General features: G+C 54.3%; 1 protein-coding gene across 2 annotated transcripts; it reads right to left on the bottom strand.

Annotated features, from left to right (window-relative positions):
- Positions 1-1,181: 1,181 nt before the first annotated feature.
- Positions 1,182-19,845, bottom strand: TUFT1 (tuftelin 1). Of its 2 annotated transcripts, none has more exons than XM_007427929.4 (12): positions 19,630-19,845; positions 8,206-8,280; positions 7,812-7,916; positions 6,868-6,954; positions 5,883-5,954; positions 5,312-5,428; positions 4,504-4,632; positions 3,981-4,075; positions 3,728-3,833; positions 3,531-3,614; positions 2,611-2,711; positions 1,182-1,874 (listed from the first exon to the last, which is right to left on the bottom strand). In XM_007427929.4, the coding sequence occupies exons 1-12, from the start codon at positions 19,828-19,830 to the stop codon at positions 1,811-1,813; spliced, it is 1,236 nt and encodes a 411-aa protein (XP_007427991.3). In that variant the 5' UTR covers positions 19,831-19,845; the 3' UTR covers positions 1,182-1,810. The 2 variants fall into 2 exon arrangements, with proteins under 2 accessions (XP_007427991.3, XP_007427993.1); XM_007427931.3 differs by lacking the exon at positions 19,630-19,845 and adding an exon at positions 15,090-15,189.
- Positions 19,846-19,902: the final 57 nt, after the last annotated feature.

Raw genomic sequence — 19,902 nt, 5'->3', positions numbered from 1 at the left:
CGACCCGGCCGCCCCAGGGCGCACGCGCGGCACCGCGCCTCGCCCGGCCGCCGCAGACCCAGGAGTCGAGCGCGCGTGCGCAGGCGGCGCGAGGGTCCGCGCGGTCCTTACGGCCGCCGACTTCGCAGCCTGGGAAGACGACGCAGCGCAGCTTTGCTCCTCCTCCCATTGGGGGGCTCCGGCTTGTGGGGCGGGTCGGGTCTGCCGGTTGCAAAAGGCTGCGGCCGACCAGAGCAAGCGGTACTTCGTGGGGGAGCCCCAAGCCTCGAGCCCCGGCTGCTAAACCTTGGGGCTGGACTACTGCAAGGCACTCCTCGCAGAGCGGCCCTTGATGGCGGTTTGGAAGCTTCAGCCGGGGCGAAAAGTTGATCCACCCCAGTCCAAAAAAACTCCTGGGTTTGTTCGTGAAGTCCCCAGCTGAGCCCAGCCTGGGTTTTTTTCCTCTTATCCTGATTTTTCTGCTAAAAAGCCAAGCCCAAGCAGTGTTTCTCAACTTTGCAAACTTTTAAGATGGGTGGCCTTCAACTCCCAGAATTCCCCAAGCACTTAACCAACCAACCAACCAACCAACCAACCAACCAACCAACCAACCAACCAACCACTTTCTGCTAAATAACAGGTTAGGAAGACTGTGAGCCACCCAGAGCCGCTGGGAGCCGGGTCCCATTCCAGTTTAATAAATAATAATCGCCTTCATCATCTGAGCTTGTTTGCAGACGCTCCAAAACTGCACCTCGTTTCTGACCGGACTGGAGACCGGAGACCGGAGACCGTCTGACCCAGCAAAAGGGACAATCGAAAGCGAAAACCCGAACTTGCTGACGGGGAAACAGGCTCTTGGAGCCGCAGCCAAACCTGGTTGCGGGATGAACCCATTTTACAGGTTCTGCTATACGCAGAATCTTCGACTCATCCAACGGGGCTGGATTTATCACAAAGGGGAAGGACCCCCCCCCGCCAAAAAGGAACCAAGTTAATACTAAGTAAGCTTAGAGTGCTGAGCAAACACGTCTCCTAGATCATTTATCTGACTGGCCTTGGAGGGGATTTACTCCCCATCAAGGCTGACTCATCCGTGCCGTCGACCAGGAGGCGGTTTTGGGAACCGGTCTCAGGGTCCCTCTTTTCGCCGGAAACTGGATCGCCGCAAGACGGTGCAAGACCCACGGAGACAAAGCGCATTCTTTAAACACCAGATTTGCATTTATTTCATAGACAGATATATACAGACACACACACAGGGTGCTAAATTAAATTACAGGAATCAACTGTCCGTAGGCGAACGGGGATCTAGCTTGGCTTATTTTATTGAGGGGGGCGCGGGGGGAACTCTGGGTTCAACCGGCCCACATCTCTTTCTCCGCGGGGACAGGAGAAAGCGGGAAGCGCCACACTGAACAGGCAAATAAAAGCTCTCTATTTTTTAATCCGTCTCGATTCGCAAGAAGAGCCACGAGTGTGCCGTCCCTCCTCCCCCCGCCCCCAAAACGGCTTTGCATAAGAACCGAGCTATGAAACTGGGGGGGCTGAGTGTGGAAGTTTAAAAGGCACTGTCCTTTTCTAAAGGAACCCGCTATCCAATCGTTCGATTTTCCTCTACTGTCCCACATTTCCTCCCCGATCCACACCGTCCGATAAAATTCACGGCTTTTGAGCCCCGGGAGGCCTTCCTGCTTGTGCCAACTCATTCCCTTGGCACAGGAGGTGGTGAGCTGGGAAACTTGGGGGACGAAGCGGCAAAGGAGAGGCAACTGCCTACGTCCAGCGGGTTTGCAGTGGCGCGATTTTCCACGCGGAGTCACAATCCCGTTCATGTTTCCAACACTCTGATCAGGGGCAAAGGTTTGGGCCCCACAGGCTTGGCGAACCTTTTGCTGGAGGAAAAGGAAGAAGAAGAAGAAAAAAGAGATTTATTGCGGGAACGAAGGTGTGCAAAGATTTGACGGGGTCTCACCGTATGCTTTGCAACGTTCGGCGTTTCCCCAACTACATCTGGGCAGGATTCGCATTAAGGGCCCAAAGCTATCTCTGTAACAGAGATTGATGGCCTGTTTACAGCCAGCTGCTCTTTCTGCTCTGCCTGGACTCGAATGGCGGTGAGAGGGGGGCATTTTGCGCAGAGCTGAGGCGGGTTCAAGTCACCGTTTTGCTGCAAAGGTCCTCCCGTGGCTGCGATAAGTATTCTCGGTTATGATTCCACTTACGTTGCTCTTTTCTGCCCAGAAGACTATTGTTGAAAGGGAAGTGGCGTGTTGGGTTCTTGGCGCGCTCTGATCTTGGTTGTTTCCTTGCAGATGTTTCATTACCCAGCCAGGTAACACCCCCAGTGCGAGGGGTTTGTTGGCGGAGAGTAGCTCGCCCTGCCAGCAAGCCCCAACCCGCCCCTGACGATGTTACCTAGCTGGGTAATGAAGCGTCTGCAGGAGGGCACCAAGGACCCCACGGCTCAACCCTGAGCCACGAGAAGAAGCCCTCGACCTCTCCTGCAGCCCCCCCAACTGGAAGCTTGAGATGTGAGGAGGATGGCCCACCCGACCCACCACGCTGGTCCTCAAGGGGAGGCGGGCATGCGGTGATGCAAGCCGGGCTCCCCTCTGTGCCACGGCTCACCTGCTGACGGTCTCCGACTTGGAACGGGAGCGGGCAGGGAAGGCACCGGGGTTGGCTTGCTTTTCGATCAGGTGCTCCATGCGGTCGTGCATCTCCAGGTTCTTCCGTGCGGGAAAGAAGGCAAGGAGTTAAACCCCTTGCCCAGAAGCGAGGAGCTGGGTCGCGGCTCAGGGGGCCCGTCCTGACGAGCAGCCTGGCCTTGCAAGTGGCCCTCTTCAGTTCCTCGGCCTTAGCCACTTTAAGATGGCTGGACTTCCACTCCCAGAATTCCCCAGCCGCCCCATCAGATGCCAAAATCTCGACTTAATTCACCAAAAACAGGCACTGCACTCTGGGAGCCCCTTTTCGGACTCCCAAAGGCGATTAACGCAACTCTTCTCTGACAATGGGGTGCCCAGACTCCAGCAGTACCCTAACGGTCCACCAGAGGGCAGCGGAGCACAGCCTGGGACCATACTGCAGCCTCCCCCCAACCCAGGATGATGGGAGTGGGAGTCCTACATCTCCATGCTTCCAAAAGCATTGGGCTGGTTTTAGACAGGGAGGGGAGTCCACAACAGCTGCCAGCCATGACCGTTTGTGGAGCCTCCCGATTCAGAAGCCATCGATCCCTGAACCCCAAATGAAGGGGAAGCTCGGAAGATGTTGATTCAGGGCAACTAAGATGTTGGGTGTCATGGAAGGGGGTATTTCTATGCTCCAATTGCCCAGCTCAGGGCCAAGACGAAGGCGTCTTCGTTTAATGTCCATAGTGTGCCCTTTGTCCAGAACAGTGAGGACTGGAATCTTTTCTAAGGGACGGGCCAGAGAATCTAGGGTTACAGCACCATGGATGGCCGCCAGGCAAGCTTGTGGACAGCCCCCCCCCCAAACCCAGTCAGTGGGACCCTCGAGCAGCAAAACCAGAGCCAGCCCCTCACCTCGGCCTCCAGATACGCCACTCGCTCCTTCAGCTCATGAATGATCGCGTCTTTCGACTGGATCACCGTCTTGGAGTTCTGCAGCTGAAGAGGAAGACCGGAGATTGGAGCTGACCCCGGGGGGCCCAGCGCCCGCCCCCGCCCAGTCGTCCCGTGGACTGCCGGACCACCCCCCACCCTCGCCTGGCCACACCCACCTGCTCGATCATCTGCCGGACTTTGCGTTGCTGGCTCTTCAGCATGTCGTCCAAGTGGTGAATCTTCTCCCGCAGAGTGGCCACCTCCTTCTCCAGCTTGGCCGACCTGGGGGAGAAGGAAAGGGAAGGAATGGTTTGTGGGCGGTGGCAGCTTCCGCCAGGGAGGGCTGAGCCGATCCCTGGGGTTGGCTGCGGAGGGAGGCGGGAGCCACTTCGGGGCCCGCCCCGGCCCCGGGCTCAGCCACAGCCTCACCTTTCCTGCTCAGCAACCTTGTCCTGCTCCAAGTTCCTCAGTGCTTCCAGCTCCGCTTCGCCATCTCTCACCTTCTGCAAGAGGATCTGGTGTTCCTGCACGAGGAGGAAGAGGGAGGCGGGATGGGACGGCCGCCCAGCCCCACGCCCCTTCCTGGCACCCCCGGGCCCAGAAACACACTGGACTCCGATTCCTGCTTGCTGGTCTGGCTCAGGGGCCCCACACCCCCCAATAGAGGTTCTTGCTTTCACCCCAAGTGACCTCCTTCCAGAGGAATCCAGCAAGGGGCCTTGGGAACTGACATGATGCAAGACCTCCCTTCCTTCCCGCAGCCCTGGATGACAGTTCCCATCGCTGGAAGGGGGCAAAGAGGCCCAATTCCCCGACAGCAGGGCCCTTCCCGGGCCCAAGAGAAAATGGTGCCCGGGGCAGATCTGCAGACCAACGTCCATTTCAAAGCTGAGAGGAGGAGGAGGAGGAGGAGGAGGAGGAGGAAGAGGAGGCATATATTCTCCAGCATTACCTTCTCCATGCCAGTGAGAAGCCTTTGTAATTCTTCCAGTTTAAGGTCCTTCAGTTCCAACTCCGTTTCGGCTTTCCGGAGGGCTATGCCCGACTGTTCTGCCTCCCTCCGGTAGTGGGAGATGGATGTCTGCAGCACGAGAGGAAAATCTGGATTGGAAATTCTCCCCACCCGGTAGAAACCCAGAGCAATCCAGAGTTGCTGGTATCCCCGCACAACTTTTCCTATGCTATAAAACAGGGCTAGATCGCAGCACGTGCAAGAAATCACGGGATCTGTGCAAAAAATCACGGGATCCGTGCAAAAGGGCGCACATTTCCTCGATTCTGGCCAGAAGTGCCACATCTCAGCTGATTGCAAGGACTGGCCCTTGAGGAATGCTGCCTAGGCCTGCTCTTTTCCTCTACCCTCCCCGTCCCTTTTTCCCTTACATGTCGTCGGTTTCAGACAGCCTGCTTGAAAAAGTACTCTCTGTATTTACAAACGTAAGCCTCTTCCCTTAAGCGAAACCATCCTTCAATTCTTCGGGGCTGCCAAGTTTAGAAACCTCCTTTTTCTGTCTGAGCGGAAGGGCAGGATACAAATAGTTCTTTCACCAGCTACGAACCCCACACCTCCCAGAAATTCTCACTCCACTGGTTTTCGACAGAAAAGGCATTTTTTCTTAATTATTTGTCTACCGAGATTAGAGCCGGCAAAGCATTACCCATTTCCCTGCCAGGAGTCAGGACATTATTGCAGGTTTCAGCCCCTCCTGTTTAAAGGGCGCATTGCAAAATAGACATCCGGGACTTCCCTTCAAGCTCACCTCGTAGGCAGCCCGATCCGACTGATGCCTCTTCTCAGCCTCCTGAAGTTTAGAAAACAGCCTCTTGGTGGTCTCGCGCATGACCGAGATGTCCTCGGCAGGATACATCGGCTCGTCCTACGCAGAAAGATGGGTCAGAAGAGGGGTCGAATCGAGGGGCAGAAAACTCCATTTGCTCACCACACAAGAGAGCTTCGAAAGAGGTTTTCATGCCAATTTAAATCACGCCGATATTATTCCAGTAGTCATACCAGATATTATTCCAATGATGGATTTTTTTTAATGGACCGATACGTTGTTTGTTTCACGCTTCAAGGGGCTAAAATCAGATAAATGTGGGCAGGAGAAACTAAAATCAGAGTAATGAATTTCATGCACGTGCTGCTAGACTCCCAGCACCCGTGCAAGGTTTCGTGCCCCTTCTTAAACAGAAACGCGTCGATCCGAGGAAGCTGTCCCAAAGACCCCAAACGTCACGAGGCTCTCCGGCATCGACCCATGTTCTGGGGGAAACCCCTAGAGCCCCGCCTTGGAACTCAGCCCCTTCCCCACCCCGAGTCCTGGCACAGACCTGGCTTACGGATACGCTGCGATACGAAACCGTTCGAAGAGGCTGGAAGCCATTTGGCTTGTCCGGGGGAAGCTGCATTTCAGAAACAAAAACGAAACCCCGTTAGGCGTGTCACTGGGGCCATGAATCCATCTTCGGGCCGGTGGGGTGCCCAACCTTGGGGTGATGAGTCTGGCAGACCTGCAGTGAGTGGCAGTGAAGAACCCAACCCATCTCTCTCCAGCGTCCCACCCACATTCTGAAGCCACGGCCCTCCTACCCCGCGTCGCCAAGGCACCAACGGGCGCGGCGCAGATGCAGCTCAGCCAAGAAACACAGCACAGAGACAGAGACAACAATGCTCTGCCAGCCAGCTAAACATCTGGGAAGGGCATCCCACCCACTCAAGTTAAGAGTGAATCAGCCAGCTACGCGGGCAAGCCTTTGGTGCCAGGGAGACGGAAACCGTCTCCTGCCAAACTCAAAAAGCTCCTTTCCGCGCAAAGCTTGTGTGCTTTGCAACCAGTCCAGGCTGCCAAAGTACCCACGGAAGGGGGGCCGGGAGTCGGGGGAGGGATAAAGGCCCATATCTCTGTGCAGAAAAGCAAGTGATTTCAGGGGTCGAAGAGGCAAGCCTGTTCCCTAGAAAAAGGGGGTGGCTTGCCTCTTCGTCTGCAAGAGCTTCAAGGCAAAAATCTGAAAGCTGCGTGGAAGCACCGAAGAGGGTTTTTCAAACCCGAGGCTTCCACCAGAACGTGACGGGGTTAAGTGCAGGAAAAAAACACAGCCAATTTTCGATCGCCTCTCCGTTGCGGGCTCCGGGAATTTGTGTGTTCATCTTTTTCTTTTTTTTTAACTAAGAGTTTGAAAACTCGGCCCAGCGTTTGCAAAGCCGCCAAGGGAGGATGCACTGAGCGCTCCGGCGAGTCATCAGTTTTCCCAAAAGCTGGCTTCCGTTGGCGGCTCGCCTCTCCCCGTTTTGTGTCGTGCGAAAGGCGCTAATTACCTCCGGCGGATGACAGCTGTCGTTTGCCGAGGGAGAGAAGCCGTTTCTGTGCGTCGCCCCGTCTTCGGCCCGCGCTTTGAGATACACCTGAGTCACCGGAGAAGAAACCAGAACACCCGTCGGAGAGGGGACGGGGAAGGGGACAGGAAAGCGAGACAAGGCACGTCCAGCGTTTCTGGGCCGTTTCAAAGCGGTGCACAGCCTGGGACTAGGGAACAGGAGCAAGGGAGCCGGCGTGCACACGCGCACACACTCCCCCGTGAAGCCTAAAAAGCAGGCTGCACCGGTTCTGCGAACAAGACGGCACGCCAGGTCGCTCTGCACCCAGGACCGTCTTCAGCTTCCTTGCAGAAATTTGTCTTTAAAAGGTGGAGGGGCTGTTCGTCTCGGGAGCAGAAAACTCAAGGGCCGGCTTGGAACAGGGAAGGAGCAAAGGCCTCGTTTTCTTCCCGTTTGCAAGCATTCCCTGAGCTTTGGGGGAAAGACTAGCACGTCCGGTTCTGGGGCTAATACAGAGGATGGGCCCAGTGGCCAAAGACGACTGCAAGGGGCCACCAAGGACAAGCTTCTTGGCGGCGCTCTCCTTGCGCCTGCTTTTGAAGACGAAAACCCCGCGGGGAGCCCATTTGGAGGAGACTTCCCAAGGGTGCTGATCCCTTTTGTTAGCCAAGTTCCTTAAAAAGAGCCTCTCGGGGCAACGGTCGGAAAAGCGAATTTCTGCCTCTCCACCAGTTGTTTCGGGGGCTGAAGAGGCTAGCCGTTTCGGGGGCTGAAGAGGCTAGCCGCTTCAAGCCCAGCGGAGGCTAGCCTCTTCTGCTCACCCTGCCCGAATGCCAGCCCGTTCGGGAACGGCTCAGGGTTCCAATCCTCCAAAATAAAAAATAAAAAGAATTACAGGTCACGAATCCAAGATGATTTTCACGCAGGCCCCGAGAGAGGCTCACCTTGATGATCTCTTCGTCGCCGTCGTTGGATTTGACGCATTCGGAAGCCAGGGCGTGGCTGCTCGCGGGCCGGTTGGCTACCATGGCAAACGCCCTCCCCACCGGCTGCAGCGAGAAGACGCGGGGCAAGAGCTAGAGAGCGCAGCCACAAGCAGGTTCAAAGCCCACACGGCCCCCGGCCGAAAACATACCCGTTTCCCACCTGCCCGAGAGGGGGGAGTTTCCGAGGAAGGCCGCGTGAGCGAGAAACCCCAAATGACCCCGCTTTGATTTTGTTTAGCCTAAGACTGAGGACCCTGGACGGGCTTTCCGGCCTCTAATTCTGCAACGAAGAACGCTGCAGAAATGTTTCCTGGACCGGCCTACCTTGAAGGGCTGAGAGGCGCACACTTACCTTTTGCTTTACTTGGTTACGCCGGTCCCCGGGAAGGTCATTCTGGAGGGTCAGCCTCAAGACTTTCACGCTGTCCTGAAGGGGTAGGGGAGAGAAAGAGAGACAGAGAGAGAATTAACCGCTGACTGGCTCTGCCTCAATTATACCATGCAAATATATTATTATTATTATTATTATTCCTATTATTATTAATCATTTGAGTTTATTGGCCACCCAGCTCCAGCGGGCGTATCTCACCAGAGAGAGAAAACGCTTTCCCATCAAGGCATGGGATCCACAGCAGCGGGAAAGACGGAGGACCGACACAAGGAAACCATATTCAGAAAAGGCTGAAATTAAGCGCCGGCACCTCATTTCCCTATGCAAATTAGGCTGTCTAGCAGGGTCACCTGCATGGAGAACGTCCTGCCCGCGTTTCTCTCCATCCGGGATCATCCTCCGTCCACCTTTGAGGATCCGGCCGCCTCCTACGAGGCCCGACATCCCTCTGAGATCTGGGTTATTTGCCAATTCCATCATTCTTGGCATTTACTTACTGCTTTTAAGATTGTTTCTGTAGTGTTTTTTAATGGATTTTATCTCCTTTGCGAACCGCCCAGAGTTGCTTTGCAACGAGGGGGGCGGTGACAAACTTGATCTATAAATCAATAAAATAAACGTCACTAAAAGGATCAGTGAAGCAGAATCGCGCCCCATCTGCTTTTCAGCATCACTTCTAGGCGTGCCCGCTGACTTTCGCCATCGCCTCTGCAAGGCGTTTTGGCCTCTGGACAAAGGAAACCCCTCCCCAGTTTAACGCTACGTCAGAGGACACACACACACACCAGCTTTAGTTATAAACCAAGCCTCGCCCTCAAAGGCATGACACCTTCCCGAATGGTGTCACCACCGCCGGCTCGGCAGAAGCCACCGGGCACACCAAAGGAGCAAGCCAGCGGGACACGGCAACCTTTCCAAATATGGCAGTGAACAAGCAGCCAAGCCAAGATCTGCCAGGCTCAGGTGAGTCATTTCGATGGGCGATACGCAGGGAGGTGGCCGAGCGGATCCCGGCCCAGAGCAAAGACACACCTGGGGAGGGAGGAGGATGGGATCGGCCGGGCCGGGAAGCCCGCCTTGATCTGATACGCAAGCGCGGGAGGCAGAAAAGGATTCTCCTGGGAAGGATCCCAGCCTGGCAGCCGGGTCTCCCCCGCCCCAGGAATCTGGGGGCCGTTGGCCAAGAGGCAGGGCTGCAAGAGCCCAGCTCTCTTGCTGGCTTCTCCTGACCTTCCAACGTCCATCTTGGATGGTGGACTTTTGGCTGCAGGAGGACCTGGGCTCCCCTGCTGGATACCCTTTGCCAGAAGGATCCTTAACAGCCTGGCACCACAAAGGACCCCAGACCCCTTTCTTTTAAACTCAGACTTCACCCCTTTAAGATGCGTGGACTTCAACTCCCAGCCCTTCCCCAGCCATGGACGACGGTTGTAGGACTAGGCGAGGGGCATAACCGATCAGGAATCCAAGCTGGGAAACTACAAAGCCCTCCAGACCCCTCCTCAAAACATGCCCTGTGTTCCTTAGCCCTTAAAAACTGAAAAATATAGACATATCTGGACCCGTGGCTATTGCCCTATTGGGTGGAAACCAAGACGTTGAATGAAGAAGACGTCTCTCTGAGCGGGGTCAGGGAAGAAGAAATTTGAAAAAGATCTTCTCTCTACACTAGGAGAAGAGGGCCAGTGTTGCATCCAAGCCCCCATCAGCCCATGGGAACCTGATCAAGGATGATGGGGGTTGGAGTTCTTCAACAATAATTAGAGGTCACCACCTGGTGATGTCTCCACACCCAGTTACAGTGATCTAGCTTAGTGTTTCTCAACCTCAGCGACTTTAAGATGGGTGGACTTCAACTCCCATGCTGGCTGGGGAATTCTGGGAGTTGAAGTCCACCCATCTTAAAGTCGCTGAGGTTGAGAAACACTGTTTTAAGAGATGCTGCTTCTGCCCAGTTATTCACTATTTAGGAGCAAAGCCTTCCCACTGCCTGCGCGTAAGACAAAAGAAACCCATTCATTTTTTTTTTTAATCCTTCAATCCCAAGAATAAAAGAAAAACCAGCCTGTGGTCATTATGTAACGCCCCTACAGAAGATTACGCAGCCTGCAGGCTTTATTCACCGCAGGCTGACTCAAGAGTAAGTCCATTGATGTTTCCCTACACTACCAGAGGTTGGTCTGAGGAATCACCGTTAATGCACTGATTCATCTGCTAAACCTTTATGGAATTGCACCCCGTGTTACTCCAAAGATCGTTCAAGTCCCAGTTGACACCACGCACCAGACAGATTTGTACCTGGAAGGATGATCAAACCAGGTTCAACCCTAACCTACATACCCCTATGAGGGAACCCAATCCCCTAGGATTTTGCCAAGCTTCTTCCCAGGGAAGGGAGCCCAAGGAACATCTTTATCCTTCTGACCCTCAACCCTTCATCAGATCGGTGTCCGGCCACATCGTTTCCCAGGGGTCAAAGACTCGGCCGCATGGAAAATAAAGGAATTGTCCTTCAGAAAACTCACTAAAGCTTCATTTATTGTTTTTTTTACAGAGCAAATCTCTAGCCCATCCAGCAACGTTACCGAAGATGCCACCAACAGACCTCCCTTTGTGCCCCAAAAGTAGAGGAACAGTGTGGGTCCCTCTACCTTTTCTCCAGATACCGAAGCTTACATCAACGTCTCCATCCAAGCCATCTAGAAGAATCCAGGTTGACAAAGGTGGCAGGGCTAGTTATAGCAAAACGAGGCATTCACAACCCCAGGGAAACACAATTAGCTACTTCAGATTCACTTCACACACACCCTTTCTCTGCTCAAAACCTGCAAGACGACTTCGCTTTCCAACAGCGGCGAGCTGTCAAAACACCCCTATCTGCTATTCACAACTCAGACAGGATCTGCGGCAATCGGAGGCTTGTTCACAAGAGCTGACGAACCCCCGGAGCTGTGTTGGTGTATAATGAGCGACGGAGCGGATGAAGTCCTGCTTCCTGAGCCAAGGAAGTCATTTTCTTTCCATCTGACCTTTCGCTAAAGCCCCTCTGCTTCATTTCAGTAAGAGTTTGGCCAGAGGCAGAAAGGAAGGCCAGGCGCCATCCAGGAACACATTAAGTCAAGACAATTAGATTTTTATCTTGCTATTTATCAGGAAGGGTCAAAAAGATGCCTTAATCCTTGGCCTTCTTAAGCGGCCTTCGCAAGGCAGCCATGGAGAGGTTCTCCCAACGAAGATCTCCAGAAGTTTCCACTGGACTTAGTCATGCCCAGCCCACCAAATACGGGAACCGCCCTGAGTTGGTTGGGCCATTGGGAAGTCCAGCTGCTGGGAACGAAGCCAAATTAAACTGTCTAAAAGAGGCCAGATCTAGGAGATGTGAGAATGGCCTCTTTGGTTCAAACCAGGAGCAGAAAAATCCCATCGTTGCAACGCCAGGTAGACACGCCTGGACCTCGACAGCAAGAAACTTAACAGCCTGAGCAAGTCTGAGTCAACGACAGGTTAGTGAGAAGTTTCCTCAGGAACCTTTATCTAGAAAGGATGGACTGTTTTCCCTTATAAGTGCACTTATAAGCACGGTTCTTGAGTTACGATGGGGAAAGACCTATGAAAAACGTGACTCATAAAGAGGAATTAAAGGAAACTTAAGCGCTCCAGCCTCTCGATGGCTCAGGAAATTGGTCCACCATCCCGACCCGTTATTTGGTGGGAAGACAGACTTTTCTCATCCAGCAAAGGCACCGATATGGGAGACCTGTCCAATAAAAATAGCTACATGGTGCTCACAGGCCAATCCCTGGCACGTGCTTTCAAGAATGGGGCAACCTCGCCTCTGTTTTTGAAAATTACTGGCGGTTTGTCTCGGTCGGCCCCCAGCATCCAGTTCACAAGGGGCCCCCTTGAGCCCAGAAAGTGCTAAAAATTGGGGGGAAGGAGACAGGCGATATTTTTGCAAACTTTTACTCTAAGCCCGCTGAGAGAGGGTGGGCAGATGGTGCCATTTTGGCTACCGAAGGACGGGAACCAGGAACTTGGTTTATTTTGGAGGAAAAGAAAAGAAACCTGACTTTAAACCCCACATTCCAGGTTCCGAGCCAAGCCCTCTGCAAGATGGTGCACGTTTAGAGAAACTACCCAACGCCATTCAAAGTTGTAACCGGTCACGTTATTCTTTTTTAAGTTACCCTTTCTTGCCTCCTAATTTCAGCTAATGATTTTGGTCTGTCGCTGGCTGAAGCGTTCTGTTGATTTTTTTTTTTTTAAGTTTCTTTCGTAGGATCGATAAAAACGAAGCCTGTAAAAACAGATCAAAATTATTGGAATGGGCCCCATCCAATAAACCTTTTTTCCAAGGGGGCGAAGCCCTTAGAAGTCTGGATATGGGTGACAGGCACTGAGCACGAAAGAGCCAGCGCTCTGTACGCGTTCAGAGGTCCTTCGACTTTGAGACGCTAGTCAAGGACAGGTGAGGAGGAGGAAGGGGGTGTATGAAATGAAACCCAGAAAGGGGAGTGGGGAAAAGCGAAGGAGGTCAGCTATATTTTCTGCTAAGCTTTAGGAGATCACTGACGGGCACTGAGTCTTTGCTTTAAGAATTCCAGGAATCCGGGTGGGAAACTGCAGATAACTAAGGAAAAAAGCGGGGAGGAGAATTACAGACAAGCAGCAGCCACTGTGTTTACAGGAGACGACACTATCCAGGTCTATTTATCAGCCCAGTTTTAAGGAGGGGTGAAATTCCTGGCGTTCCGCAAACCATCTTTTCAGGGGGAGAAAACCCAATCGAGGGGAGCCACACCGACTTCCTTCCCCAGCCCTGCAACGTCTAACAGAAATAGCGCTTTGGGGGGTTTGCATCCAGGCGAGAAAGAATATTTTCCACCTCTGGAAAGAGGGGTTTACCTCTGGAGAGCAACATCCCCTTCCAGGGCTCGGCAGCCCCGCACAATTGGGATTCATCGATTCCGCATCACCCCAATTCCTTCCCTGGCTTTATTAATCAAGGCCCTAATCCTAACCCAAAATGTTTCATTATTTGCGCTCTGGGCCAGGTGCCTGCTGAGTTTCTGGGGCAGCAGGCTGAGAATTAATCATCTTTGCATTTTCAGAACCATTTTGTCCTTGCATTGAGACGCAACTTGACACCAGGCACTCCATCTAATTTCCACCCTAGGACAGACTTTAAACTGCAGACGCCTGCTTAATTTGGAGTTTCCCTTCTTCCCCATCCCTTCTTTTTTCCCCCCAGCTTCTTATCTGACAAGCAGTGCTGCAAAACCCAAAACCTTGCATATTTTTGATGCCATCCTCGTGGGTTCCCGAAAAAGTACTCCCCTATCATCAAAGAGGGCTTTTCTGATGGATAAGCCCAGTTATGATTTATCAGATTCAATAAACCATCGGTGTGTTGATCCATGGGAAAAAAAATCCATCTTTTTAAAATACAAAATATGTTTAAGAATGCTGTATTTCCTTCCCCCCCTTTTAAATAATCCAGGCACAATGACCCCAATTCTATTATTTGACCAGCCGCAGGCACATAAAAGAAAATTAACAGACATCCAAACAAGGCCCAGTACCCCACAGAGTTTTATCTGCACACGCCCTGCTTGCACACACACGCGCGCACACACACACTACACAGGGATTCTCAGATGTTACGTAAAAGGCAGCTGTAGCTCGCCTCCTAATTCCTGCAAGCAAAAATCTGGCTGCCTGAACCGTGTTGAGCAAGACCTCCGTTGCACTTTTTCCTGAGCTCTTCTCCCATCCTAAGGCTCGGAAAGAGAGCGGGGGGGGGGGTCCCGTTTCCCCCCTCCCAAGACCCAGAATCCAGGCTGAAAGGAAAAGAGAAGGCGCTCGTTCAACAGGTTCAGCGAGAGGCAAATGAAATAAGTCCTGCGCTTTGCGGGTCTCCAACATCCTAGACGGGGTTCCCCCCCATGCAGCTCCAGAAGCACAACTCGGAGCAAGGAATCGGCCGGAGATGTGGATGAAGCCCATCCTGGACCCCCAATAAATCTCTGGGGGTTTAACGGGGGGTGATGGGGCACCAGCCGAAAAATCAATCCATCACAAGCCCACCAGAGCCACCGATCAATCATATCTGTTCAATTATCGCCTTCTACGCGGCGCAAAATGCCTGGTTTCAAAGAAAAAAGCCGGGTGCGCGAAATGGGGTGTCATCTTTGACCCCCCCGGCACCCCAAATGGGGACTTGTGGAAGGAGAGACCCCCCCTTCCCCCTGGGCAGGTTCCAGCTCCCATAACGCACAGCCCCCAGACAGCCTTGCGGGCTGGGGATTGTGGGAGTCCTCATCCAAAACATCTGTAAGGTGCCAACGCGGGGGGAGGAGGAGGAGAAAGTCTGCACATGCTCAGTGGCGCCCTGAGCCCACGGGATGGGCCCTTCTTTCGCCTCGGGGGCTCCTCGCGAGGAAAAGCCAACTGGCTCCTCCACGCGCCGAAATCGGCCCCCCTGGCGGCTTTCCACGCTGCACTGCAGACCTATAACTCAGGCAGGGCGGCAGCTGGCCTTCCTCTTTACAACCACCCGACTTCTGACCGCTCTGAGCCGTCCTTAAACGCCGCTGTTTAAAAAAAAGAACTGCAAAAGGCCTCTGTTGGCTTTTCCCGCCCCTGCTTCGGGAGCTGATGCACGTCACTCCCCAGGACTTTTTCGAGGAGGGAGACGGTGCCGCTGGGCTTTTTTAAGCCAAAGACGTTTTTTTGTTTTTCCCCAAATACTCCCGCAGGAGTGGAGCCATGCCAACACGCCAGAGCGAAGCCAGGCGAAAGCAAGCCGCGCTTCCCCCCGCCCGGGTCCGCACAAGCTCGCTTACCGGGTGCTCGTCCGCCGGCTGCAAGTCCACCAGCATGCAGAGGCTGCGCGCTCCGCTCATGGCCGCGGCGACGCTCCGGCGCAACTAAGGCGGAGACGGCCACGCCCGCCGCTTATATACCAGCCACGCCCCTCCTGACGCCGCAAGCGTCCCGAACCGCTGCAAGCCACGCCCCTTCCTCGCTTCACTCGGGCGGCGTCCGCTCCGTCTCGCCGGACGGCAGGCCACGCCCCTGCTCAAAGGTGGTTGGCCGGTCTCCTGAGGCCTCGCGCCGCGGGGACCCTCCTCGGGCCCCGCCCCTTCCCCTCCCTCCGCCCGCGCATGCGCCGAGCTGCCTCGTCCTTTTTCCTATTTATTTTTTGACACCTTCTGCAATCGCTAAGTAATGAGCGACGTATGCGAATTGAGGGCGGAGCCGGAGAGAACCCGCCCTGAAGACACTGGTGAGGGGAGGGGGTTAAAAAAAAAAAAAAGGGGAGAGGCTGATAGGAGCTTCCCCCGACTCAGATGCTGGACTACAGCGGCCATCCTCCACAGCCAACGGGGCTGTGCATCATGGGAGTTGGCATGCGCCTACCCTAAGGATTTAGCCTTGAGGAGGGGTGGCGATGGCACGCAACGTTAGGATTAATTTATTTGTTCAGTTCATCGGTGCCAAAGCAAGCCGTTGGCAGCCACGTAATCAAAGCTTGCAAGCTATTAAAAGATCCAGACTGGGTTTCCCAACCTTGGCAGCTTTACGGCGTGTGGACTTCAACTCCCAGAATTCCCCAGCCGGCATGCTTTAAGCCGTGTGGACTTCAACTCCCAGAATTCCCCAGCTGGCATGCTTTAAGCCGTGTGGACTTCAACTCCCAGAATTCCCCAGCTGGCATGCTTTAAGCCGTGTGGACTTCAACTCCCAGAATTCCCCAGCCAGCATGGCTGGCTGGGGAATTCTGGGAGTTGAAGTCCACACGGCTTAAAGCTGCCCAGGTTGAGAAACTCCGGCCCAGACTCTGAGCAGCTCCTCCAAGGACGGGGAAGAAGCCAGCATCGCCGAAGACGGAAAACCATAATCGGAGCCCTTTTAAAGCGCACCTTCCTGTCCATCGTAATGATTTAGCCGCGGCAGATCCCGTCATCTGTAAAACAACACACCACAACACCCAACGGCGGCCGGCCGGGGAGCGGAAGCCACAGGAGATCCTTCCCAGGCGGTGATCGAGGCGGATAGGTGTGGTGCTGCCCCAAAGCGCCAGGCGTTTTACCTCTTTATTGCTTTTCTCCCCTGAAATGCCAAGGTTCACACCACTTCCTTTCTCGGCTAGGATAATAACAAGCATTTCTGGAATTTACGCACCGCCCAGCTCCCAGGGACTTTGCCCCGGGCTTCTACGGCTGTGAAAAACGTCCCGGGCGACGTGCTGCTCGGCGTGGTGGGTCGAGGTGGGCATCGAGGCCGACTGAATAAACGTTAACGAAATAAAAACAAGCCCGGGTTTTTCAACCTTGGCTGCTTGAAGATGGGTGGGCTTCCACACCCAGAATTCCACGCTGGCCAGGGGATTCTGGGAGTTGAAGTCCACCCATCTCAAACCCTGCTGGAAGCCAGGCGGGGAGATGCAACGTCTACCCATGGAAGAATTATGCCTCGTTATTAGATATTATGCCATGCATCGTTAACCTTTTCCTAAACTAAACCTCCCTGGCATTTAATATTCGGAGGTTCCCAGCAGACGGGCCCTCCTTCGTGACTGCCCTCCTTGGGAAGCCTGGCTGGCCACGTCGTCTTGTGGCACCGAATTCCATAAGGCCATTACTCATTGGCATCACGGCCTCTGCCACGGCACGGGCAGGCAGGGAATGTAACACGTGCTTTGAACTTCGCCAGCTGCCTTAGCTGCATCCGGTTTCCGGCCCAGCTTTCTGGGTCCAGGGGGCCCACATCCCCCTGCCCTGCGCGGGGGCCCCGTGATCCCAAGACGAGCAACCTGGTTAGCTTCGCGCCACAGCGGATGTTAAGTGGGGTCGTCTCATGTCCCACCGGCGGCCAGAAACGTCAGCTGTCGCTTTCGGATCGCGGTTCAACGGGGTCTGTGCGTTGGGGCGTGATGGGGGGCAAAGACCGCCCCGTTCCTCAGAAATGCCAAGTGGAAAGAGAGCCCCAGGGGTCTCTGAGCATGGGCAAAGTGCCAGCGAGCAATCCACCCCCAGCCTTCCTCTACAGACCAGCATTCAGAAGGACCATGCCAAGAGGCACACTTGGTTCCGGCCCGCCACCAAGTTTGACGACAAATTTACGGATCTGCAAGAGCCCTGTGAAGGGGGGCTTCTTGGAGGGGCGAGGAAAAGGGGGAGACGGCCAGGCAGCCACGAACCACCTGCCAGCAACGTACCCCTGAATTTCCCTTTTCCCTTGGCTTGTTTTTCTGCTCCTTCCGAGCAGCACCTGTCTCAAACCACCCTCTGGGCGGGTGAGAAAGACAGGTTGCAGGCCAAATTATAGGGGATCCGCTGCCAAAATCTCCACGTTGCTCAAAACAGATCCAGGTTTCTGCTCCGTCTCCTGGGGGGAAAAATCTCTCCTCCGGGGAGGATCCACCCTTTGCCACTCTACCCCCTGGTCCGGTGCCAGGCTTCAGATTGGGTTTGCAAACATTTCTTCCCACCACAAACACTCACCACCACCCCACCTTTGTGGTTTGGCTTGGCTCTCCCTGTGGCTTGTAAACCCTGGTTTGTGGCTCAGTGGCACCAGCCCAGCCCCCTGGCGACCGATGCATCAAACTCTGGTTTGGCGCGATGCGCACACCCAACCTTTCCCCTCCAAACGCAGCTTCTCTTCCCCGAACCACGGATGATGGAAGGCAGTGAAGACCATTTTGCACGTGGACCGAGTTCACGCCTGGCCTGAACCAGGGTGGGCTTAACCTTGGTTGGTCAAATCAGACCCAACAGACCGTGATCCCCTATCCCAGTTTGTTGGAAACCCTACCGTGCAAGCCACAGAGGCTGGATTCGCGAAACAAACCGAGCCAAAATAAACCCATCGAGCTCTATTACGGCGGAGCGCGATGCGTAAATCCAGTTACTCACTTCCAAAACAAATGGCATTTATTCCTTTATGCCCTCTTTAATTATCCCATCACGGGCCCGGAGGCGCTCGGCGTGCTGACCTATTTTGTAGGCACCGAACGTATTTTGTTCCTTTTATCCCAGCGTGAAGCAAGAGCGTACAAACAGCTAAGAAACGCCATCTCGTTCAACGAGTACGACTAGATTCTCTCCCCGTTCACACGCGCAATGTTGGTGGCTGGCACTGTTGTTCTCGCCAGCTGATTCGTGCATCTTAAACGGAAAGAGGGGCCTTTGCAACCGTTCAACGGCAAACCAACGTTTGACCACCTTCGCCTTCCGCCGCCTGGAATTTTCATCTGCTAACGTGGCTGCCGCGTTTCTGCATTTGCGAACACTTGTGAACGGCTCCGCTGATTTGTTTTTTCCGGATTCGAGGTCCTCCAAGGAGACACGGAGGCATGTCAACAAACCTGGATGGTTTGTTTCAATCCGCTGGGCTGGGACTTCCAGATAATGGGGGTTTGGACCCTTGTGAGCAAAAGAGGCGCACGAGAAATGGACGGACGGTGGACAGTTTTTCCTTTCATTGTTGGGAACTTTAACCAAAGGGCTATCCCCGCTCGTTCCCCTGGATCTCTCCAAAATTGCATAGCAGTGCTGCCTAAATGCAAATCTGCTTCATCGACGGGGAAGGGATTAAAAGTCAGCCAATTAGCCCGCGATGAGTTTTTGAATCAGCAGCTCGTGCACGGTAGCGGATATTCATAACAACTCTAGGCGAGCATCCGCTCCCGCCCCTGAAAACGCAGGCCGTGAGGATCCTGGCCGAATAGCAACCGAAATGCAATTTTTATTTTATTTTATTTCCCTTCTGGATCTGTTGGAACAGAGCGGGAAGGAATTTGAAAGCTAAATGCATTCATCGCGGCAGGAATTTTCATAAATTAGCCTCCCTTTCAAGGTTGTCAGACCTGCCTTCGATGTGGTTTCGTCAACCCTGGCTCCTGTTAACGCGACGCGCCGGCAGAGAGAGGCCTGTTTTCTCAGCAAACCGAACGTCAAAATAAACAGCCAGAGAGAACTTTTTTCCCTTCGGAAACAACTGCAGGGATTTGTAAATCGGAGGGGAAAGACCGAGGAGCCTGCCTCCGCTGTGTCTGGAACTCCACGGTAGACTGTACTGCTCATGGAGGCTCCATTTAGGGTCAGAACCGATCCAGGGAAGCCTCCCTGCTCGCAAGGGAAGAGTAAACCCATCGGCACTTCCCGATTTGGACACCACCCCGTTAAAAGCAGGACAAGACGCAGCGCCAAGAAGCCGCACGGACATTGGAACAGTTCGTTTTTCTCCTTTTGGCCCAAAGCGGCCAGACGCGGCAGAGGGTCCACCAGCTGCCAACCCTGCTGCTGGAATCGACAGAAAAAATCCTCTCCCCCTCCCCAAAACGCCCTCTCTCCGCCGATGCTCTTGGAAACTCACCTGGATGCACCGCCACTGTTTCTTCTCCTCCCCAGCGAGACGAGGGCCCGGCTGGGTCGCCAACACTCCAGCTGGCATGGAGAGCCTCCTGGTCCGGCTCCAGAGCGCCATCACTTCTCTCGGGTTCGGCGCCTCTGCGCCCCACCATCTTCTCCCTTGCCCGCCGAAGCCGACCAGCCGGTCCTGCCTCCACCTCTCCATCCTGCGCCAGGATGCCTCTCTCCCCCGCCGGCCGGTTGCCCTCCTCCTCTTGAGCCTGCCGTAATTGCTACG

This window comes from Python bivittatus, unplaced genomic scaffold, assembly GCF_059951505.1.
Source record: "Python bivittatus isolate LINGU-HERP-01145 unplaced genomic scaffold, Pbiv_v1 ctg000180_np1212, whole genome shotgun sequence".
NCBI lineage: Eukaryota > Metazoa > Chordata > Lepidosauria > Squamata > Pythonidae > Python > Python bivittatus.
The sequence above is the reverse complement of the archived record's forward strand: the minus strand, read 5'-3'. Positions and strand labels throughout refer to the sequence as shown.

Excerpts from the sequence above, each read along its gene's own strand:
- TUFT1 (XM_007427929.4), bottom strand. The coding sequence starts at position 19,830 with ATGGAGAGGTGGAGGCAGGACCGGCTGGTCGGCTTCGGCGGGCAAGGG. Across the intron at positions 4,633-5,311 it reads CGGATCGGGCTGCCTACGAG|ACATCCATCTCCCACTACCG; the intron begins GTGAGCTTGAAG and ends CTCGTGCTGCAG. Across the intron at positions 3,834-3,980 it reads AAGGTTGCTGAGCAGGAAAG|GTCGGCCAAGCTGGAGAAGG; the intron begins GTGAGGCTGTGG and ends CTTCTCCCCCAG.